This window comes from Nilaparvata lugens, chromosome 4 (assembly GCF_014356525.2).
Source record: "Nilaparvata lugens isolate BPH chromosome 4, ASM1435652v1, whole genome shotgun sequence".
In the NCBI taxonomy this organism is placed as follows: Eukaryota; Metazoa; Arthropoda; class Insecta; order Hemiptera; family Delphacidae; genus Nilaparvata; species Nilaparvata lugens.
The window spans coordinates 13,140,366-13,166,174 of record NC_052507.1 but is presented as its reverse complement, the minus strand read 5'-3'; the positions used below and the strand labels follow the sequence as shown (position 1 = coordinate 13,166,174).

The window sequence follows — 25,809 nt, the reverse complement described above, 5'->3', positions numbered from 1 at the left end:
TCCTAACTCATGTGCTATTATAGGGTTTTATAACTCTCCAACAATGCATAATAAAAACTGGTGCTAATCGTAGGTTTGTCGAGCATTGAATTCTCTTTGAAATCATGTATCATTTCACTATTCCAAGTTTTCCTCTCAATGTTATAGCAGCTTCAATGTAAGGGGTGAAATTTTTATTGCTGCAACAAGTGTTAACTCAGCGGTTCCACACCTTCAACAGAGGGGATAAAGATGCGCACTTTTACTATGTTCACCTACTAACTAGTCCAAATCAAGCTGCAAAGTCAAAAAATGTGTCACAGACATCCCCTTCAAATGTCATTGTCAAACGTTCAATTGTTGCAGCAATGAAAATTTCACCCCCTACATTGAAGCTGCTAAACAATGAAAGGAAAACTTGTAATAGTGAAATTAATAATAGAGCATTTTTAGTACATATTATGCACTGACGGTCGGTTAAGCTCTGTAACCGACCTTAAAGTATAATTTTCAAAAAAGTTATTATTGTCTACTCTCTAATCGAGCAATTTCAAATTCTCAAGAACCATTCTCTCTAAACTAGATCTGCTTTAAAGCGGTGTGGACCTGAGTTCTGGAAAATATTATTATTCACAATGTAGCATATTGAATATTCTTTGAGAATGGAATTTTCATCTTTCAAAAAAATTAGGAAGTTATGAAGTCAGCTGTTACAAGTTTTATTTTGTGTACTGGCAACACTGCTTCATATACAGAAAACAATTTTAACCTAACCTAATTCACTCACTTAATTGGAATTCACTCACCTTATTGTGTATTATTATCCTTTTGAAAATTTCCTCCAAAATTTATCAACTAATCATCTTTGGGCTCTGTCAAAACCGTAAGTAGAAAAATGTGTAAAAGTTTTAGTAAAAGGTACAGTATAGATTCAAAGCAATGCATTTTCATACTTGTTACAACGTTGCAGGAAAAACTTATGCTTTTTCAAACAAATCTAGCGTAATAATTGAGAATAACAATAATTTTTTTAGTTAATTTGAATCAAACTACATATTTTGCACTGATTTTTGTTTTAACTCCTAGAATCTGGAATCAAGAGTTGACTACGAAGCTTGATACCCATTCCATTTCATTGTATTCTCATATCAAAAATACATTCATCGGTATTATTGTAAGTCTGTGGCTCCAAATATTATATTTGTTACTTATTTTTCATTGAACATTCTACTGTGAATATGATAGTTCACTTTTAAGATCGTAATATGAAAACACGTTATACGCTTTCCATTAGCTGATGATATGCTCATTATAATATGTATTCAAGGTATAAATATGTATAAAATAAACGTAATAGCGTAATAAACGCTAGGTAGCATATACTAAACACAGGTTAGCCGTATGCATACAACCTTCTGACATTCCAATTGAAATGGAAAGCTTGCTTGGTTAGGCCTATAGGTTATGTTTGAGCTTGCTGTTTGAAGATGATAATTAATTATGATAGAGGAAAAGATAAATAATATAAATTAACATAGTTTACACTAGTAGAGAAGTTGACGCTCTTGAGCTATTGTTTTCCTAGAGCACGATGCACACGGGGATAATAGTAGCTTCACTAGTTCTTGTGAGATCAAGGAATTAGATAAATGCCTTGTTCATTTGGGTTCCGGACATTATCAATTCCTCGTCCCATCGTCTGAAACACTGCGCGCCAATCTTTAGGAGATTGTGATGGTCAATAAACAGTATCATCTATTATTAGTTCACTGTTACTGTTTAGAAGAAACCAACATACATTTCAGAAAATAGGACATGTACACAACCACAAGACAAGGTCTTGTCATTTGCAAATGACAAATCATTTGCCTTCTTGTCATGCCAGACTGACTCGATCACATAATAGCTTCCCTGTCCAAGCACTCAAGATTTTGAATATCCTAAATAATAATGCCTTAAATATTCTAAATTGGCCATAAATTGAATTTAAATGGAATTGAATATGATGCCTGTGTTTTCCCTGAGCAGAAGGAGAAAGTATTTGAGAGGGCACTTCGGGAGAGGCTTATGCGTTTGGCACTCTACTCCCTGGATGAAGAGGCAATACAATTTTTTCCAAGATCTATGACTGACCTCCCATCTTGATCTTAGTTTTTGTTATCAAGTTTCATATTTAGAGGCAATCTTTCTAGAAAATGCTAGTGATGGATGGAGATTACTGAATTACAGAGTTAAAGGTAGCTGATTCAGGGAAAATATGTTGTATTTTAATGTTTACGTCCAACTGCACAAATATTTATAAGTTTCTTCAACATTTCAGGTTGTAATAGTTGAGGATGAGTGAAGCGAAAACACTACCGTCAGGCCCGCAGCCGGATGTGAAGTATCCCATCCAGGTAATACAAACATTTTTCTGTTTCTACAAGCTTGACAGTAACCTATATTGCATTTGTAGAAACTCAGGACAGTATATTTTGCATATGTACAATCATTGATACATGGTGGTTAGGTGGTATAATCTCATGTGGTAAACTAATTTGGAACATTTAAAAGTAGCAAAGAAGACTGTCAAAATGGCTCTGAAGAGGGACAGTAGAGCAAGCCCACCATGATCTGTATAAAGACTTCAACATTTTGTGAAAAATGATACTTAGTGAGGTCTACGTTATAAAGGCAGTGTTTGATTAGCAATGGTATTGCTATCCTTGTCTATCATTCAAGAAAGCGGATAGCGCTATCTCTTTCTCGCTTTGCTCTGTTGCCAGTTGGTCTCTTAACAATGTAGAATTAATAATTAATGAACAAAATATCTCATCTTAATTATGAAAATTCATTATGAAATTATCGAAAAATATAATTTCTTGCTTAATAAAATATAATTGATTATTTAAAACGAGAATGAACCGTTAATATTACACCAATAAACCAGTATCAGCTACCGTCTATAGAAGGCATTGACAAGACAGAGGATTGGCAACGTTTTTTTCCTATATTCCTCCACTGCCATTATAACGTAGACCTCATTATATTCATGTGTATGACCACCATGAAAATAGTTTTTTTTTAAAACACGCACACACATACTCTTCCCTGGACGGCAACAGATTTATGAGTAATAACTCCTAGAATAAGGAGCAATTAGAACAATTAGACATTCTCATCTACAAAAACATATTGCATAGCTCATATGCTTTCTTTAGAATAAGGAGCAATTAGACCTTCTTATCACAAAAAGATCTCTACTCACTCTATTAACTAATACATTTACATGCTCATTTCACACGAACTTGAAATCTAGCTCTAGGCCAAGTAATTTCACAGAATCTGTATTTCGTATACAATCATTTCCTATAAACAAATGTGGCTCAATCGCACTGTGTCTCAGACTAAAATTTATTAGACTACTTTTTTTTTGAATTTACTGTCAGGGAGAGCGAATTAAAATACTGAACAACTCTATTACACACCAGATTACAATCAATTTCTAGGTCTTCCAAGTTTCTGTCCGCAAATATCAAAGATGTATCGTCAGCGTATAGCGTCAACTTATTTTGAGGTACAAGAGAAGAAATATCATTTATATATAGTATAAAAAGAAGAGGTCCCAAAATAGAACCCTGCGGTACTCCTGAGGATACTTTAACAAGTTTTGAAGCGGTTTGTTCCTGATCGCCTTGAATTGAAACATACTGATATCGATCAGACAGATATGACTTTATGAGATCATTTGCTCTACCATTTATACCAAGGCCATTTAATTTATCCAACAACAGGCTGTGGTCCACACAATCGAAAGCCTTTGATAGATCTAGCATTACACCAGCCGTATATTTACCATCTTCAATGTTTGTTATCAGTCCTTCAAAAATCTCTATTAGGGCTGAAGTAGTTGATTTCTGTTTTACAAAACCATGTTGATTGGGTGAAATCAGATTGTGCTTAACAAGGTAGGCTACCAGTCTAGTGAGAATGATGGTTTCAAAAATCTTTGAAAAAGCTGTTAAAATTGAAATGGGTCTGAAATTATTTATGTCATGTTTGCTACCTTCTTTGAAAAGTGGAATAACTTTAGCTATTTTTAAAATGGACGGAAATTCACCAGATTCGAGCATAGAGTTGATGCAAGATATTGGCTGGGCAATGGCTCTTTTACACTGCTTTAACACCCTTAAGGAGACATCATCATGACCAGTGCTATTTTTTGGCTTAAATCTATCGATAGAGCACTGAGATCTCATCTTCGTTAGATGGTATTAGGTAGAAGTGCTCAGATGGCGGAACTGGAACATTCTGGTTGCTTATAGGAGTATTATTAGAAGTCAGTTGTGTTTTATTTAAATCTTTACTTAATCTTTGAGCAACACTAGCAAAAAAATTGTTAAATTCGTCTGCAATACGTCTTTTGTCAGTAACATGTTCATCCTCAATATCAAGTCCTAGTAAGTCAATTTTTCGTTCAAACCCTTTACCTCTAAATTGATTTATTAGCTTCCAACTGGTTTTAGATCTATTTGTTGAATTTTTAATTAAATTACCATAAAATTCTTTTTTTGCTCTGGTTACTAGCTGGTCATAATGATTTTTTACACTGTTGATAAGAGATGTATCTAAATTTGGTATTGCGTTTGCCTTCCCTGTTGCAAATTCAAGCACAGTTCTAATTTGTTTAATTTCTTCAGTCATCCAGTTACCACCGCTACGTTTCTTCCTTTTCGTCGTAGGTGAGGGCTTGGTCACCATAGGGCAATGAATGTTATAATAGTGAAGAAAGGTTTGATGGAACAACTCATATTTGTTGTTTGTTACATTTTCGGAGGCAACAGCACTCCAATCTACAACTGACAAAGCCGCCTCAAAGCCAACCATATTATTGACACTGCAATTACGGAATGTAACATAGGAAATATTTTTTGCAATGGGAGTACAATTCGTAAAATTCAACACAATAGACTGAGCAGTGTGGTCCGATAGCCATGAGTGTATTACGTCTACATTAATATTAGTCAATGAGGAACTAGTAATTATATTATCAATGGCCGTTTTACTAAGCTCTGATATTCTAATGGGAACTTCAATATTGTACCTCAAACTAAACTGATCCAGTACATTCAAAAATGCTCTACGTTGGGAAGAATCCATCAAGAAGTCAATATTGAAATCACCTGCACAGATTAATTTGATTCCCATATTCGCCGACAATTTCTCAAGGACATTAGTCAGATTGTTGAAAAATAAGTTTATGTCACCATTTGGAGGCCGATAAATACCTAGAAGTACGTATACATCCTTATTTATATTGAACTTGGAACAAGCTAATTCAATGCATCCCTCTAAACAAAAATCATTTACGTTCATTTTAACAATGTTACGGGACTGTTGATTACCGCACGTACTGTGGTATATAGCAACGCCACCCATACTCTTATTAACTCTACAATAATAATCAATTAGACGCATATTTTGTACATTCAAAGAAGTTAGCTCCGTGTTTTTTAAACCGTGTTCAGTTAGAATTAGGAAATCCGGTCGTTCCAAGTCAAGGAATATTTCTAGTCTATCTATTTTGTTATTTAAAGATCTAATGTTCTGGTGTATAAATTTTATTTTCAGAGGCGCCGACTTATTTGTTTGAGCAGATAAGGCATCATTATTGACAAAATTCAACCGATATTGATTAGTATCAATACCGGCCAAGTGGTCTAGTTTTTTAAAGGAATAGGTTTATCAATTTGAATAGATGTATCTGTATTAAGTTCCCTCAAAATCTGATCAGCAATGTAGCGCTTACCCATGTTGTTCAAGTGAAGCCCATGATTTGTATGAAAGCGTCTCCCCAGCTTACCCAGCTCCAAAAGAGTGACATTTCCAAAGCGTTTACACGTTTTTCGTATCTGAATATTTGCCCATTCAACCAATTTATTAACGCACGACCAATCAGGGAGGTCGTACCTGTGAGGAACATCGAATACGAGAACTCTAGTATGTCTCAAATCTGACAGTCTCCTGCGTAAAACTGATATTAAATTCTTGGCCTCATTTCTGGCTATATCGTTAGTTCCAGCAATAAATACAGCGGTATCCAGCGGACCTAAATCAGAACAGTCACCACCGCTCTCACTGGTCACATCTTGAAAAACAGCTCCCGGCTTAAGTGTACTTATTACTTGACATTTTTCATTTTTGTCATTCATTAATTTATCAACGACATTACGACCCTGACTATCCATGAAAAGTTTAATTTTTCTCATTGGATCAGAAGCTTTTGACTTGGGCAAAAGAGATTCTCTCTCAAGATTAACATTATTCATTGAAATAATCGGTTGTGGAAAATCACCAGTTGTAGCTTCAAATTCATCAGTCTGATACTTCAAATAATTGACAATAGTGTTCAGTACATGCAATCTTTGTTTCTTAGTGTCAAATTTCCTTAATTTAAAATTTTTATAAATACCGGGACAATTATTTTTATTTCTAATTTTAATGTAACTTTCAAGATGAAAAAGTGCAAAGATGCCACAGTCGAAAGAATTTTGCTGCTGCAAACAATCAATATGAACCACTCTATCTGAATAATTGAATGTTGGTTTTAGCCTCTCTATTAAGATATTTAAAGATTTGTTATTATACTGTCGCAATGAGTCAAAATTATAAAACGTTTTGTCAATATGATCAAAGACAACTAGGCTCCAGTGAGAGCCAGTCCATCCATCCATACAATTATTGGTGCGACTGTCATTCAGAATGAATGCAATATTTCTGTTTACACACGAATTTGAACTTAAAAAAGAGTGATCATAATCATTATCATTGACAATAAGTGATCCTACAACCGTATCAACAACAATTAAATCCTTACAGCTAGAAAACATTTTCCTACAATATACATTTATGTCATTGTCCGTGAGTAAGCAATACAATTTTTTCCAAGATCTATGACTGACTTCCCATCTTGATCTTAGTTTTTGTTATCAAGTTTCATATTTAGAGGCATTCTTTCTAGAAAATGCTAGTGATGGATGGAGATTACTGAATTACAGAGTTAAAGGTAGCTGATTCAGGGAAAATATGTTGTATTTTAATGTTTACGTCCAACTGCACAAATATTTATAAGTTTCTTCAACATTTCAGGTTGTAATAGTTGAGGATGAGTGAAGCGAAAACACTACCGTCAGGCCCGCAGCCGGATGTGAAGTATCCCATCCAGGTAATACAAACATTTTTCTGTTTCTACAAGCTTGACAGTAACCTATATTGCATTTGTAGAAACTCAGGACAGTATATTTTGCATATGTACAATCATTGATACATGGTGGTTAGGTGGTATAATCTCATGTGGTAAACTAATTTGGAACATTTAAAAGTAGCAAAGAAGACTGTCAAAATGGCTCTGAAGAGGGACAGTAGAGCAAGCCCACCATGATCTGTATAAAGACTTCAACATTTTGTGAAAAATGATACTCTAGTGAGGTCTACGTTATACAGGCAGTGTTTGATTAGCAATGGTATTGCTATCCTTGTCTATCATTCAAGAAAACGGATAGCGCTATCTCTGTCTCGCTTTGCTCTGTTGCCAGTTGGTCTCTTAACAATGTAGAATTAATAATTAATGAACAAAATATCTCATCTTAATTATGAAAATTCATTATGAAATTATCGAAAAATATAATTTCTTGCTTAATAAAATATAATTGATTATTTAAAACGAGAATGAACCGTTAATATTACACCAATAAACCAGTATCAGCTACCGTCTATAGAAGGCATTGACAAGACAGAGGATTGGCAACGTTTTTTTCCTATATTCCTCCACTGCCATTATAACGTAGACCTCATTATATTCATGTGTATGACCACCATGAAAAAAGTTTTTTTTCAAAAAAAAAAAACACGCACACACATACTCTTCCCTGGACGGCAACAGATTTATGAGTAATAACTCCTAGAATAAGGAGCAATTAGAACAATTAGACATTCTCATCTACAAAAACATATTGCATAGCTCATATGCTTTCTTTAGAATAAGGAGCAATTAGACCTTCTCATCCACAAAAGCATATTGCATAGCTCATTTATGCTTCCCATAAATATAATCCCAGAATTCTGAGAGAATTTGATGAGGTAGCCTACTTCTGAAAGTATAAAAACCATGCAACTTCTTGACCGCATGAGGTAGGAATTGATTTGGATTGCTGCCTTTATTTTAATTCCTAGAGGGCGAAGTTAGGGCGCAGACAGCCATCTCTTACACTTAACCCTCCAAGGAAGGGACGGTACTGAAAATATTCTTGGCTCTGTTTATAGGTACTGTACTTATAAAATTGTAATTTAATTTAATTGTTGTTTGTTTATAGATACCGTACTGTAATTATAAAATTGTAATTTAATCAGCATCTTATTCTACTTTCTCAGTTAGGCTACCCTTCTGCCTCACAGCGTAGGGTAGTTAGAGGATTCCTTGGCCCAGCGCCTCCACACGCCTCTGTCCCCTACGATTCTCTTCATTTGCTGGAGGGTTTTCTCTAGCAGCTCCCATTGATCCTACATATTTCTCGAACGTCCTCTTTTTCTTCCTCCAATTGGTTTCATGTCCCAGAATTGTTTGGTCTTTCATCTGGCATACTAGTCACATGGCCAAACCACTTCAGTTGTCTTTCCTTAGTATCAAATTTCTAATAATCAATGATTAAAAGAAGGGATATTTTCAAGTTCCCGCCAAATTATGTTTGTACAAAGTTTTTATATTAGTCTTATTTCTTAAATTCATTTCTGTTTCATTTCTTACAATCCCGACACACCCTTACTCATAGGCGATGGCAAACGTAAGGGAATTCTCTCGATAGATTAATGTAGCCTACACATAGCGAGGTCCACGTTATAATGGCAGTGGATAAAGATAAGAGAACAACGTTGCCGATCCTCTGTCTTGTCAATTCCTTCTATAAACTTTGGCTGATACAGGTTCATTGATATAATATCAATGGTTCATTCTCGTTTGAAATAATCAATTATATTTTGTTAAGCAAGAAATTATATTTTTCAATAATTTAATAATGAATTTTCATGATTAAGATGGAATATTCCGTTATTACTTCTACATTGTTAAAAGACCAACTGGCAACAGAGCAAAGCGAGAAGGAGATAGCGCTATACGCTTTGTTGAAAGATAGCTGATCGGAAGATTCTTTCATCCTTTGAATCGAATATTAAGTATAGATCATTTAGCTCTGCCCAGTTCATCAGTTTGACCATTTTGATCTGTCTCTGCATACCTCCATGCCGTATTATGTCTGTTGAAATCACCCATGTATGCTGCAGGGTGGGGATAGCAATCCAAGACTCCAGGCGGCCAGCCAGAACTTTGTGGCTTGTAGATGTTTGTTATATGTAAGTTACCAATCTTTATGGTTATTCTTGATAACGAATCTCTGCAGAAGAGCTGGATTTCACTTCAACATACTGCAAGTCACTCCTTACATAGGTGGCTATGCCATACTGCCGATGATGTACTGTTGCCACAATCCATGTATTCCACCTCTAGATTGCAATTGGTCATCATTTTCCACATGTGTTTCTTGGATAAGCACCACGTCTATTCTGTGGCTGCTGAGTAGTTTAGACAGACATTCAGACTTACTTCTACTTATTCCTTCAATATTTAGTTGGCAGATTCGAAGGTCCAATATCCTGTGTCTGGGAGCTCTGAAAAGAGCTGTTTGTCTGAGTATTTACCCTTCTTCTCATAATGTGATGTACAACCGTTTTTTTTTTTGGCTCTCTCGTTTAGTTCCGCTCATTTAGTGTTAGCCAAGTAATAATCATTGTTGAATGATAGCATTGGTAATCAAACACTGATATTATAACGTGGACCTCACTGTAGTTATAATTATGTAAATATTTTAGCTCATGTATTACTCTAAAATTATGTATTTCTGCGTAAGCTTAATTTATAGAATAACTTGATATCACAGATTAACACTCAACTTATTATCCTGTTCTTTGTTCAACTCACTTTATTGTAGCTATTTGAAGAAGATAAAATTTGATTTGATTTTTCGATTCAGGTGATTTACTGTGGCAACTGTTCGCTGCCGATCGAATACTGCGAGTACCACCCCGAATATGAGAAGTGCAAACAGTGGCTGGAGCGTAACCTGCCCAACGAGTTTGAGAAGTTCGTCAAATTGTCGGCCGATGTCAGCGAAGAGGATGCAACGGAGGAGAAGAAGCGCCAGAAACGCGGAGGAAAGGGAATAGTCAAAGCTAGGAAAAAAGAGGATGGACCGAAACAGGTGAGGAGGAACGCTCTTCAAGGGTTTTCAAGGGAAATATTAGTAAAATTAGTCCAGTCAAATGGTCGTTTTCAGGAAACAGCCCCGAGAGAATTTCTCTCGACGGTTCTATATGTAGTTTGGGGTGCTGAATTCGAATCTGAAATTTGCTGACACACCAGAGGGCGGCTTCAGCCCCAAAACACCCCTTTTCAGCGCCCTAAAATACATATAGAACCGTCCTGAAAAATTATTTTGGGGCTGTTTCCTGAAAAACGACCATTTGACTGGACTAAATATTTTATTTGCTTTTTGGAATGTAGGCCTATTTGTTTATTTATTTGAAAGCAGAAAGAAAGAATAAAGAATGGATCGGAATATAGTGTATCAGAGAAGGTAGCTGAGAGTGTTCGAATAATGTGAAGGTATAGTGAGGTCCACTTTATTATGTCATTATTTGATTAATGTAGGTGCTGCTATCCTTGTCTATCATTCGACAAAGCAGATTGCGCTATCCCTTTCTAGCTCCACAACGTAGACAGATCATTTTTTAACAATGTAGATATATGATCAATTAATAATATATTTAATCTTAATTATGAGATTAAAAACATATATTTTCTTCACGAATTGAATATACCTAATTGATTTTATTTATTCATATATTTAATATGGCTTTTATCAGCAGAGAGATCCTTTTGAATGTTTGCCTTGCCGTATTACCCAATGTCATTTCCTATTTACACTCAAGTGTATAGATTCAATCAAAAACCTTGAAGAGGTATGTGTCTTTCAGGTCAGTAAATATTTTTGTTTTGCAGTCATGTTATTATTATGCGTGCCCATCAGTATCAATATTCTCACATTAGAAAAAAAACTAATTATTAGAATTAGTTTTAAAAAACTAATTTAAAACTATTAAAAATAATGCTGAAGAATTATAATATTTTTGATTGTAAAAAATTAATTTTCATCAGATCGAAAGATTATCACGGAACTGGATGAATGATATCATATGGAATACAAATTCAAACGTGAACTGTGTTTGTTAAAGCTGCGTTTACCCCAAAGTTATTAACAAAATGTTAATAACTTAATCCTTATAGATTCCATTACATTGAACGGAACTTGTGTCGAATCATATGATTGCCACCGCCACCTGTGATGTTTTCAACTAGCATAGTTTGTTTATCACTTGTAACAGTTTTATTTCAATATTTATCCAGAGTTCAATTTTGTTATTCCAACATAAAAAAAATCTGGTGTGGCGCACTCACACAACTTTCCTTGCCGTTATGAAAATTGATCACCTGACGCTAGTGTTAACGCGCATCTAAAGAGTATACTATTCAAAGATCTCAGCCAGCTGATGACAAGACAATAACGCTGGATACACACGAGATCTACTATCTCTTCATAGTGAATGATTCAATAGAATCAACAGTTGCAAACAGTTTGCAATTTGAATAATTATATTTTTCTCGAATTTCAAGCTTATTTTCAATTTTAGGTGAACATGTTACTGAACATTAATTGTAGAGATTTTCATGCTCAATTGTTTCCACTTGAATTTTTTTGTTCAAATTGTATCTCAAGCCTGATAATTGGGAATCTAAAATCAAACTTTGCATAGATGGGGTGGAGCTCCTGAAATTTTTTACAGATATGGGACTTATGGCAGTTGATAGAGCTTATCAATTACTATTTTAGGTATAAATTTGATCAAAATCGTTGGAGCCGTTTTCGAGAAAATCGCGAAAAACCCTGTTTTCGACAACATTTTCGCCATTTTAGCCGCCATCTTTAATTGTATTAGATCGAAATGGTTCGTGTCGGATCCTTATATTGTAAGGACCTTAAGTTCCGAATTTCAAGTCATTCCGTTAATTGGGAGATGAGATATCGTGTACACAGACGAACATACACTCATACACGCACGCACGCACACACACACACACACACACGCGCGCGCGCATACAGAACAATACCCAAAAACAACTTTTTTGGACTCAGGGTACCTTGAAACGTATAGAAATTTAGAAATTAGGGTACCTTAATTTTTTTCGGAAAGCAATACTTTCCTTACCTATGGTAATAGGGCAAGGAAAGTAATATTTCATCATTCATCTAGTTTCATTTAATCAATTTCAACATAGGAAAGCAACAAATTAAATTCCTATAAACTTGACAAGCACATAATTATGCTCTTAATGTGTATGATAAGTTATGTTCAATCTAGTAGAATCTACTATATAGATTAAGTTATTAACATTTTGTTAATAACTTTGGTGTAAACGAAGCTTAACACTTCAAACAGGTGACATCAGATTCTTGTGGATGAGAAAACTGCGTGAGGTCTACTATTCACAGAACTACTAGTGGAGCGGCCAAGATAGAGTGCATAATATGTGAGTTTCTGTGATGTTGTGGTGAATATCCATATTAAATGGAAACGACTTGATATTATGTATCACTGACCACATTCTAGTAAACTCAAGTTTACCAGACTCGCGTTTACTATAGATTGATGATGGTGCAAAAAACCGAAACTAATATATCAAATAATTGTTAGGCTATAATAAATTAGCAGTTTTGATCATATAGAGTAGTTTACATTGAAGAGTAGTTGGGAGTGTTTGAATGATGCATTTATCTAAATATATCCGCTTCCTTCTATCTTCCACCCTACCTTCCCTGCTACGATATGTTCTGACACATTTGAATTCATGCATTATTCTCAACACTCAGCTACTTCTCTGATACACTCTACCGTCGACGATCCACTATTTTTTGACTCCAATGAAGCAAAACCATTTTAAAGATTGCTTATCCTCTTCTACATGGAAATTTGTTGTACAGTATCTTATATTTAATCAAGTCCAAGTTACTTGTTTCAATAATATTTCTAATAATGTTTTGAAGATATGACTGCTACATTGCAAGCTACCTACTCTACAAATTATTGATCATATTTTATTAGACTTTTGTTACAAAAAGTCTTAATAAAATATAATGTAAGACTTTTGTTACAAAAGTCTTTTGTTACAAATATACATGTATATTTGAGCATTCATGTAGCACGTGTAAGAATTTCGATGAAGAATAGGTACAATAATCCAGCTTCAAATATAAATAATATACCTATAGTGAGGTCCACGTTATAATGGCAGTGTTTGATTAACAATGGTATTGCTATCCTTTTCTATCATTCAACAAAGCGGATAGCGCTATCTGTTTCTCGCTTTGCTCTGTTGCCAGATCGTCTTTTAAAAATGTAGAATTAATAACTAATTAACAAAATATTTCACCTTAATTGTGAAAACTCATTATGAAATTATTGAAAACTATAATTCTTTGCTTAATAGAATATAATTGATTATTTTAAACGAGAATGAACAGTTAATATTAACATCAATAAACCTGTATCAGCTACCGTCTATAGAAGACATTGACAAGACAGAGGATCAGCAACGTTTTTCTCCTATCTTTCTCCACTGCCATTATAACGTGGACCTTACTATAGCTACATTTTTCTATATTTGGGGGTTATTTGCCATCATTATCCACTTTAAATACTGGAGGCATCATACTTCATCCAGTTCTTACTAGATTCAAATCTACTTGAAAATATCATAGATTCCAAGGAATTAAAAAATTGTAAATTAGGAGATATATCTTCTTATCATTCTCAACGAACCATAGAAAATAATGTATAAGACTTTCTTCAAGATTAATTAAGGATAAAAACCAGTTATATTCTGCCTGATATATTAATTCTTCTTATTCTCAATGATAGTAGCTGATTGTCATTTTCAACCGATGTATCATATTGAGAATCCAGATCTGTAAAAGCCGAGGTCTGTAAAAACAGGTCAAAATATCAATGTGTATTAAATTTGGCAATATTGATTCTCAAGTCTGGACTTCATACCGTAGGCTACTATATTTTATTATATTAAAATAGGCTGTAATATAGTATCCTACTACAGTACTAAGATATCATTCTTAGTATCATAGCCTACTAAAGCCAAGCCACATGAGGCGTTTTCCATACGAGTCGGCAGGGCAGGAAGCTCTCCGATTGGCTGATTTTCAGCTGATTCCTAAACGTCAACCCAATCAGTTTATCGAAGAGCTTCCTGACCTGCCGACTCGTTTGAAAAATGCCTCATGTTTCTTGACCCTAATGGTTTGCCTATTTTTCCTCTTCCAACGTCATTTTAATGTTAAGTGATTTTGTAAAAATGGATAAGCAATAAATAAGTGAATAATGCACTGTAGTCCTCATGATAATAACACATTATTTGGTCATCAGACAGCAAGTAGCAAACCTCTCCACGAGACTCAATATGGCTTCGTGTCTAGACCTTGATATAGGTCACATACTTCAAAGCACTCTAATGAGCAAAATCACTAGATTTACCTGGATTTGAAACAGGTTGCACAAAAGCCTACTGATATTTGAGTCATGATTCAATTCCTTGAGAACCAATCAGAGAAAAGTTTTTCAGAAAAGAAGGCTTTTCTCGTTCTCTGATTGATTATCGTGGCATTTAATCACGGTTAAAATTTCACAGACTTTTGTGCAACCGGGTCTAAGCAATACAGAACTCTGTAATTCTGAGACAGACAGAACCCCACGTTTTACCCTAGTGGTCAATATCTGATTTTTATTCTCCATAATATTCTGAGTGTTTGAAACAAAATTGAGAAATATAATGTTTATGGAAATAGCCTGTTTTTCATTTCTGATTATTGTGTTTGCTGCTTTATCCAAATAAATAAATAAATATCGTGGTTTTGTGTTTCTCATACCATTATTTGTATTTGTTTGCTCTATCTAATAAATATCTAATTTGAGAATCTGAATACTCTTCCTCCTTCTTCTTATGTAATAAATCGGCACCTTTGTACTGGTATCATTTGAGGATCCGCCGATCACTGCTCCTGTATAATAAATCTTCAATATCTTTTTTTTCTTTCCTCAATTTTCATTTTTTATATTTTTCTCAAGATTTAGGAGTATTATTAGCATGTCGATAAGAAATCTTCAATATGTTTTGTTTAATATTATTACTTTTATTTCATTTCAATTTACTTTTTTCCTTGATATCTTTTTTATGGATTTAAAACTATAATTTACAACCATAAGTTTTGGTATTGTGATATGTTATTTATGTGTTTCAGTTTATTCATCAAGTGAAATGTAGTTAATTCTGTACTAAAAAATCATGCAGGTCATGCAGCCTATAAATAAACGCAATAGATCTAGATCCAATTGGTAACCTGGAACTCACACCTACACACAGATTGATTGATTGATTAGCTGCCTTTATTAAAAACCTAGGAGGGCGAAGTTAGGGCGCAGCCGGCCCTCTCTTATACTTAACCCTCCAAAAACGAGTATAGAGACGTATAGTCTTGTAGGATAATTCTTGTAATAGTAATACTATTAAATTTATTGTATAGTGCATTTTGAAGAATAGATTGATTTGATCATAGTTTTCTGGTTCTCATGCATTCATTGGACATTGTTTTTTCATTTTTTCAGGTTTGCCTGTCGAGAGCGCCCAGAGGCAAGAAAAAATCTGTGACGGTTGTGACAGGCCTGAGCACGTTCAACATCGACCTGAAGGTGGCTTCGAAGTTCTTCGGCACCCGATTCGCGTGCGGCTCCTCGGTCACGGGTGACGACGAGATTGTCATACAGGGAGATGTCAAGGATGATCTGTTCGACATCATTCCGGAGAAGTGGCCCGAGATTGACGAGGATTTCCATTGAGGACTTGGGAGACCTCAAGAGATGAAAACTGTCTGAATAGTTCCCATAGAGGACTCCCATAGAGGACTTGGGAGACCTGAAAACTGTCTGAATCAAGGTCTATAAATACAGGTCATGACACGATCCCGTGATGCATTGGAAATTCGCCATTTTGTGGGTTCTAGTTCACCAATTTTGAAATTTATTTTTAGCTGTTTTCATTGTAGATTGAACATAACATGATGTGTTATTAGTAATTGGAATTGCAAAAAAATCCTTCCGACAGAATATTATAGTATTATGGAAAATACTAGAAACTGAATTGTTGATTTTTAGATTTACTCTTTTTGAAGTTGGTCTCGCATATTTCTGTCTTGTCCCAATGCCTCATGAATCATAATCCATAGGTTACAAGAATAAGAACAATTTCTAATAATAAGTAAATGAATTATTGAACCATTTATTATTGAAATTACATAATTAAAAATTGGAAAACTGAATTTTCATATTATCTGAACTAGAATATTGAATAAAAAAGACTGAGAAATTGTCAAAAACCACTGATTTATTGATAAACTAAGTTTAAACTCTCCGAGTTTATCAGAGATTGACAATGGTGTAATAACCGAAACCGGTCTTTCTAATTATCAATAAATCAGTGGTTTTTGACAATTTCTCAGTCTTTTTCATTCAATATGGATAATTACCACAATATCAACTTCTCAACTACACAAAAAAACTAGAATATTGTTTTGAAAATGATTATTCATGATTTTGTTACGAGTGAGTTGAATTAGATTGGATTTTCAAATGTACCGCTTTAAAAAACCCACAAAATGGCTGCTCCATAAGGAACACGGGTGTCTTGACCTGTTTTTTATAGACATTGAACTGAATAGTTTGTGAAACATGAGGATTCCCTGGAGGATTTGGGAGACTTGAAGAGAAGAAACATCTCCCAAAGAGCCATTCATTCGTTTTATTTGTTGTTCATTATTAATTATTCATTATTAAACAAGAAACTGCATTTGGTTGTTTACATACATGTTTTATTCTGCCTTCCATGCGTTCCTTGTTTACTGATCAAAACTAAGCGGTGAAGGGTCTGTCGGTCAATTACACTGTCACTGATATTAGTCCAGTCGAATGGTAGTTTTTCAGGAAACAGCACCGACAGAATTTTTCTCAACGGTTCTATATGTATTTTGGGGCGCTGAATTCGAATCTGAAATATGCTGACACGCCAGAAGGCGGCTTCACCCCCAAAACTCCTAAAATATTGGACTTTTTTAATTTTTCCATTTAAACTTCGAGTTTTTGGAGAAAAATCATTCTCTACAAAATTGAAGATAATAACATTTCCAATAAATTGAGTGGTCGGGCAGGATTCTACCATTTTTGGTTCCGGAATTTTTTAAGGGGTTTACAAAATTATGCAAACCTACCACTTCTACCCTATACAACTTGAATACTTTTCTAGTATAGATAAAACACTACACATCACGTGAAAGAACAATTAATTCTGAACAGGATTCCTTGGGAATTTTCGAATTTAGTAGTGGTTGGAGGGGGGATACACCCAAGAATAGAAAATCATGTCCTACAGCCAAAATACAATTTTTTCATTATAATACCTTTTCAAGGCCTTCCTAAGTGTTTCCTAGTGGGGGGAGGGGGTACGTCATAAGGATACGTCAAGTATCAAAAGTTTAAACACATAACTTTTGGCAGAATAATCAGATCTCCTCATTTTTCTCGGCTCCTCAAGGCGGTTAAAAATCATGTATCATAACTGAAATTTGATGAAAAAATAAAAAAATCCTTTAGTGTATTTTAGTCCATATTTAAATATACAGGAAAATGGCCAATTTCCTAGAAGTGGTAGGTTTGCATAATTTTGAAAACCCCTTGAAAAATACTCCTGTTTTGAAAATTCGTAGCTCCGGAACCAAAAATGGTAGAATCCTGCGCGACCACTCAATTTATTGAAAATTATATTATCATCTTCAATTTTGTAGAGAATGATTTTTCTCCAAAAACTCGAAGTTTTCAAGATTAAATGGAAGAATTTAAAAAAGTCCGAAATTTTAGGGTTTTGGGGGTGAAGCCGCCCTCTGGCGTGTCAGCAAATTTCAGATTCGAAATCAGCGCCCCAAAATACGTATAGAACCGTCGAGAAAAATTCTTTCGGGGCTGTTTCCTGAAAAACGACCATTTGACTGGACTATAATAATAATGTACGTGGGAATCCAGCTTAGGAATGCACAAAATCTCACGCTATAGAATTATCAATATTTCAACACAGACTCCGATAGAGTTGATGTTTGTGAAATTGTTGTAGAGAACACATAGGATTTTTGAAATTTGCTGCAATATTACAAGTGAAGATTCAAGGATGATTGAATATTTCCCTTGAATGAACACAGTTTCAATATTTGAAACGTTCATGAATTATTCATTTATTTATTCTTTATTCATTTATACAATCAGTACATTATCGAAATGATAGGAAGAGGAGAAATAAGGTAACCTTGTGCTATCCCTCTCCCAAATTTAGTTAATATAACACATAGTCCAAAATAGGTCAAGTAAATAGTATAGGTTAATTAATTAGGTGACAAGTAAAGATTGTTTCAAGAGGAAGCTTAAAATCTCAATAACTTGAGTTCTAAAACGACCAGCGATCAGCTCTTGAGTAAATTTCTGGAGTTTTATTTCTACATTTATACTTATATTATAATTTCGGAATTTTTCTCATGTGGAGCCGTTTATTATAGTAGATTTATGAGGGATATGAACTGAGAGATGGTATTATGAACTCAATTTTATAGAAAAGCTAAGAAATGTAAGCTTTTAGAACATATTGGTAACACCATTACATTATTCAGCCTATGTTTAATGAGATAAAGACAATAATTTGTGTCTGTGAGGAAGCCTCAGTATAGAAGGTGTGAGATACCGTAGTTTGTGTTTGTGGGATATTCAATGAAAAGTACTGGATAATTCATCATAATTTCCCAATCTACTCAACTTATTATCAATCTAATCCATTTACTGAACTACCTCGATCTTATTTTACATAAGAATCTACCATTTTAGAACGTATTGGTCACACCAATTAATGATTTAGCTAATGGTTATTGAGGTAGCAAAATGAATTGTAGAATATTCCATCAATGTCATTTTTAATCATTCACATTTTTAAATATCTTAATAGCCATTGAAGACATGATCTTTCAAGACCGGTTGCATTAAACTTTAAATCAAAACAATTTGTAGAATATTCCATTAATGTACCGAATTATTCACATTTTCAAAAATCTCAATAGCCATTGAAGACATGATCTATTAAGACCGGTTGCATTAAACTCCAAATCAAAGTTTACATAACTTTTAACCATTCTATAACATAGTGTGTTACCTAAAAAATATTTTTAGCCAACTCTACATTGTGAACCAGGGGAAATAATCTAATCAGACTCAACAAAGTTCCTATGGTATACTAGCACCTATCCTGGCAGAAACATACGGATTTTTTCTTTGAAAAAACTATGTTTATTGATTTTAAGGATATTCCATGGAATTTACTGAATTGCGCAATTTTTTCAGAACCATTGAATATAATATTATGAATTCGAGACTGGTTGAATTAGTCTCCAAATTAAATTTTACATTAGACTTGAAGATATTGGTGTCACCAAAAATTATTTACTCAGGGGATTATATGACATTCTGAAAAGTAGTGAACGTATATCATATACAGAAAGGCTAACGTAAAATAACAGTTTGAATTGGAATTATTGATGCTATTTACTAGTAGTTCTGTGAATAGTAGACCTCGCGCAGTTATAAACCACAGCCTCCTCTAATACTGTCAATCAGAGTAAATTATGTCCTGTCCTGTCGTGTCGGCGAGATATTGGTGTGTAAAAAACTAATGGCTGTTTGGGTTGTTGTATCGACAATGCTAATAATTTGTTGTAAACAACTATGCTATCATCATTAAAAGCTTACCGAGTTGAAAGCAGAGAAAAGTCGGGAGAAAATACTAAGCTAATTCGAGTTATTAATTGCATGCCTCATTGAATGCAATTAATAGTCCACACGACAGCTGATTTTTTATCAAGTTACATTGAGACATTAATTGCATGCGTCATCGCATGCAATTTATAATCCACTCGACAGCTGGTTTATGATGAATAATTCTTTGGTCTGATTTTTACTCTATAGGTGCGGGGGGCGCGACAGTCGAGACCGACGACAGTCGAGGCCTGCGACAGTAGAGGACTGTTTCCCGACGGTCGTAGGCCTCCCAGGTCGTAGGCCTCAACTGTCGGGAGTGTACGAAAATTGAAGAGTCCTCTACTGTCGCCTAACGCAGGCGACATTTGAGGCCTCTTTTCAGGTGTTCTCTCCCGTCGTAGGTCTCGACTGTCGGGGCTGTACAAAAATTGGAGAGGCCTCAACTGTCGCCTAACGCAGGCGACATTTGAGGCCTCTTTTTCAGGAGTCCTCTCCCGTCGCTGGCCTCGAATGTCGCTGGTCTCGACTGACGGGCCTGTACAAAAATTAGAGACTCGCTTGCAGCAGACGACAGTTGAGGACACATCCTACTGCGATTCCAGACAAAATACATTTTGTAATGATTATAACTTCTGATTTGTTGAAAACCAAATAATGGAAACTTCCTTCATAAAAAAAGCATATGAACTTTGAAGGTAGATAGGGCTCATCCTTAAAGGATTTTCAGAACGATCATCTTTGTGAAGAATTACAGCTTAATCAGTCAAGTATTTTAAGTGTGATGAGCTCACATACAAACAGACAGAAAGACAGACACCATCTCGTCTTATAGATGGATAGAAGATTTGTCAATGAACGAGGCATAATGCAATACGAGTTTGAAAATTTCGTTTTTCTTATGATGAAGCAACTACCGTAAGGTTTATTTACAGTTGTAAAGTTGCAATACTTATTCATAATATGGAAGGAATAATGGGATATAATATATTATTCAATTGCTGGTAAATCCATACAAATCAAATGATAATATTCTTTTGGTGCTGTCTACCATTCTGTAGAGCCTAGCGCAGGCGACAGTTGAGGCCTCTTTTTCAGGAGTCCTCTACGATCGCAGGTCTCAACTGTCGGGGCTGTACAAAAATTAGAGACTCGCTTGCAGCAGACGACAGTTGAGGACACATCCTACTGCGATTCCAGACAAAATACATTTTGTAATGATTATAACTTCTGATTTGTTGAAAACCAAATAATGGAAACTTCCTTCATAAAAAAAGCATATGAACTTTGAAGGGACGATCATCTTTGTGAAGAAATACAGCTTAATCAGTCAAGTATTTTAAGTGTGATGAGCTCACATACAAACAGACAGAAAGACAGACACCATCTCGTCTTATAGATGGATAGAAGATTTGTCAATGAACGAGGCATAATGCAATACGAGTTTGAAAATTTCGTTTTTCTTATGATGAAGCAACTACCGTAAGGTTTATTTACAGTTGTAAAGTTGCAATACTTATTCATAATATGGAAGGAATAATGGGATATAATATATTATTCAATTGCTGGTAAATCCATACAAATCAAATGATAATATTCTTTTGGTGCTGTCTACCATTTCTGTAGAGCCTAGCGCAGGCGACAGTTGAGGCCTCTTTTTCAGGAGTCCTCTACGATCGCAGGTCTCAACTGTCGGGGCTGTACAAAAATTAGAGTGGCCTCAACTGTCGCCTAACGCAGGCGACATTTGAGGCCACTTTCTCAGGAGTCCTCTACCGACGCTGGCCTCGAATATCGCCGGTCTCTACCGTCGATGGTCTCGACTGTCGCAGGACTCTTCTGTCGTTTGCCTCGTTTGACATCGATCCTAGGTGCGTACAGATATACGCGCCGCGAACATGAGCAATTCAGTAGTGGTGTTTTGAGAGAGCTGCCTATCCAATAGAATCGAGGGTGTGGCCTCCCCCCTCCACCCCCCCAGCCACAGTCGGCCATTTTGGCCCCGCCCCCAGCCAATAGGAATCAAGGGGCGTGGCCACGCCCCCCCACCCCCCTGCCCTAGTCAGCCATTTTGACCCCGCCCCCCTCCACCCCCCCAGCCCCAGTCGGCCATTTTGTCCCCGCCCCCAGCCAATAGGAAGCAAGGGGCGTGTTCAAAATGGCGTCCCTCCACCCCCCTTCCCTAGTGTAAGCCATTTTGTCCCCCACCACCCCAACCAATAGGAAGAGGCGACGGCCATTTGTTGTAGCAGGTGTCAAAAAACATCTGTCATCTCCACCAAAGTCCCAACCAAGAGGTTCCCCTACCCAGGAAGTGCCCCCGACGGCAGCGGCCATCTTTGTTGTAGCAGGTGTTCTGACATCTGCCCCAGTTAACACCTGCTTGGTGCCAATTTGCATATTAAAAATATCCCCACATTTAAAATCTTTAAAATCTTTAAACTCTCAAACTACACTACTAGCACTAAACTCTCAAACTACACTACTAGCGTTCAAAGTTTGGTGCAAATTAAACTACAATAATATGTTCCTTGTTTTCCTCCACCACAGGAAGAATGAAAAAAATTACATTCATATTTGTTTGTATGAGATGTCATTTCCCACACTATGCTGTAAAAGGAATGGTGGCACTTTTTTAATGTGCTTTCCCCATATTGAGAAAACTCTAATTGAATGTTGCTATAATAGGATGTAGAATAGATAGGCTAATCTATTCTACATACTACTATAGTTATTCATTACAAAGTGTTAATCAACATTAGGCCTATTGCACAACAATATAGTGCATGTTCCTTTTTTCCACCACCACAGGAAGAATGAAAAAAATTACATTTCATGAGAATTGTTATTTTCCCACACTATGCTGTAAAAGGAATGGTGGCGCTTTTTTTAATGTGCTATCCCCATATTGAGAAAACTCTAATTGAATGTCACTTAGTTATTCAATACAAAGTATTAATCAACATTAGGCCTATTGCACAATCAATGATGGGAATGGGTTTTTTTTTTATTTTTTTTTTTTTTTTTCATATATTCCTCTCTTCTTCTAGAAGAACAAGAGGCGATGTACCTTCTCGCTGTACACACTTCAGATAGAGTTTTTGTTTGTTGAAATCCTCAAGTGTTTGAAGATTCAATACACTCAGAAATTTCTCAGGTAAGTAAACTTCGCAATAATAGTCACCATTGCTGTCATGATCGTATAACCTCATTATGATTCGCTGTCCCTGCTGTGTTCTCACAATCTAGCGTGTACAACACGGTACCACGAATCATGGTCAAGATCTTGAGTGAGACCGTTGGATATTCAGTTTTCGAAATATAATTGAATGACTTCATACTAAAAAGTCTATCATTTCCAGTGTTGCTTCTCTGCAGATGGTGATCCATAATAATAATAATAATAATAATAATAATAATAATAATAATAATAAAAGCTTACCGCGCGCGCGATCGAGTGCAAGAGTAACAAAGCAGCTATATGCTTGCGTGGGTTGTCGGTTGAAGACTGAGCAAACCTGTTAAGCCGTCAGCCCCCCACAACCCATTCCGTTTCCTGTCGACTCCTTCCACATTCCTTCTGTTGACTCGTTCTCCCCTCCGCCTCCTCAACCTTTCCTTCTGTTGACTTCCGCCATTCACCTTTACACGCACTCTCGCTTTCTACCTTCTTCTTCTTCTTTATATGTAGCCGCATTCCTTCTTCTCCGCTGTTCACCTCTTTTTACAGCAGCTAGTCGCTTCTTCTTCTTTACATGTAGGCACATTCCTTTCTTCTCCCACCTCTTCTTTACAGCTAGTCGCCGCATCGTTTTCTCCTCTCTGTTCACCTCTAGCGATCTTAAAATTTCTTCTTCAATCTTATTAGCTTGTTTACATTCAAACTAAAGGGTCTGTAATAAGCTAAGTAATCACTGATATCGTTAATATTAACTGTATTTAGAAATATGCTTTCAATTGTCTAGCAATACTACTGTTTTTTGTCTCTATTGCTTTTTGACACAAATATACCATTCAATGTAGTTTTGTAATTTAATTCTAAACATTCTGGCGCATAAGACCAAGTTGTGGATTCATTATAGCTCTTCAATCTGCTGCTAGCGAAGGTACACTAAATGAGTGGTACTTGACTTACTTGACTTAGTTCCTGTCGCTCCTTGAGGAGCATAGGGCTTCCGAGAATGTCCTCCATCCAACTCTGTCGCGTGCTAACGCCTTCACCTCCAACCACGTTTTGCCGGCTTTCCCCATTTCTGTCTGGATGGTACGCTTCCACGTGATTTTGGGCGTCCTCTGCACGGTGTCCTTGAGGATTCCAGTCCAATGCGTCTTTTTCAATGGCACCTTCTTCTTGCGCAACGTGTGCCCAATCCATCTCCATTTCCTTCTTTTTATCTGCATTTGGATTGGTCCTGACAGGTAGACTCCCATAGTGCTCGTTGTGATAACCTCTGGCCATCTGATGCCCATTATGCGACGCAAACATCTATTTACAAATACTTGTAACATTTTAGAGGGCACTGTAGTCACCTTCCAGGTTTCACATCCATATAAGAGGACTGATTTTACATTGCTATTAAAGAGTCGAATCTTTGTGGCTTTGGATATATTTTTATTTGCCCAAATTGGCCTCAATTGTATAAAAGCTCCGTTTGCTTTCTTGATTCGACTCTTTACATCTTGATCAGCTCCTCCTTCTACAGGACCATACTACCCAAGTATAAAAAGGACTCTACCAGCTCGATATTGGAGTCGCCATTTCAAAGGCATGTCTGTTCTTGCATTTACTCTCATTTCCTTTGTCTTTCTAGCATTTATCTGCAAGCCGGCCTTTATTGCCTCATTTGAAATATTTCTCAGCTTTTCTTGCATGTCAGTAAAGCGCTGTGTCAGTAGACATATATCATCAGCAAAGTCCAGATCCTCTAGCCGCCTCTTAGGCCCCAGGTATCCCTCTTTCCTACCTCCACCAGCTCTTCTCATCACACTGTCCAAAACCAGCAAGAATAACGTGGGAGACAACACACAGCCTTGACGGACCAGAAGTGACAGGTAGGGGTTCACTCAAACTTCCTGCATGGAGGACACGGCACTCACAATCCTCATACATATTTCTCAGAGAGTGGTACTAGAACAGTGAAATTTATTGCTTTTCGCTTCTCCCTTCCACCACTACCTACATTTTCGCTACAGGTCAGACTGCATACTCTCGCTTTATGCGAATCAAATCAAATCCACAATAAACACACAGTATGCTTTCCCCATAAAATAAAAAACCTTGTCGGGCATAGTTGCGTTTTCGTTGTTTAGTTAACAGCTTAAATGTTTCATACTTTCCATTCTATTATTTTCGCATGTATAATCGATATCAGCAGCATTACGATTCAATGAACTCATATTGTTTGTAGGCATTGAAGCAGCAGCACTATTCTCCTTTGTTTGCTTGTTACACATCAAGATTGTCCAATAATGTACGCACTGAACAGCGCACACCGCCCATTGGACGATTTGTTATGAATTTTGCATACAATAAAACACCAAGAATTTCAAACATTGTATAGTCTGGTTTTTGAATATCCTCCGGCATAGTAAGCACATTGTCGTGTAACCTTTTCAAAAACTGTGTTTTTCTCTTCCCTTTGTATAGATTGTGGTATAATTTTGCAAATATGAAGCAAGCAGCGCGTCCAGTGTAAATAAGTCGCCTGGTCCCATCTAATTTTATGATAGTTATTTTCAAGCCAGCTGACATCACGGACATTGTTCTACCAGTAATGTTTT

General features: G+C 35.9%; 2 protein-coding genes across 2 annotated transcripts; one reads left to right on the top strand and one right to left on the bottom strand.

The window, feature by feature from the left end:
• Positions 1–713: 713 nt before the first annotated feature.
• On the top strand, positions 714–16,244 carry LOC111050848 (density-regulated protein homolog). Its single transcript, XM_039426679.1, is given in 5 exon segments — positions 714–862; positions 2,300–2,375; positions 10,041–10,268; positions 15,799–16,023; positions 16,025–16,244. Coding segments are annotated over 4 exon segments (543 nt in total). The 5' UTR covers positions 714–862; positions 2,300–2,315; the 3' UTR covers positions 16,055–16,244.
• Positions 16,245–24,168: 7,924 nt separating this feature from the next.
• On the bottom strand, positions 24,169–24,537 carry LOC120350810. Its single transcript, XM_039425682.1, has one exon. It carries the CDS (start codon positions 24,535–24,537, stop codon positions 24,169–24,171), a length of 369 nt encoding a protein of 122 aa, XP_039281616.1.
• Between the last annotated feature and the right edge of the window lie 1,272 nt (positions 24,538–25,809).

Coding starts and splice junctions, on each gene's coding strand:
- LOC120350810 (XM_039425682.1), bottom strand. CDS start 24,537: ATGTTACAAGTATTTGTAAATAGATGTTTGCGTCGCATAATGGGCATC.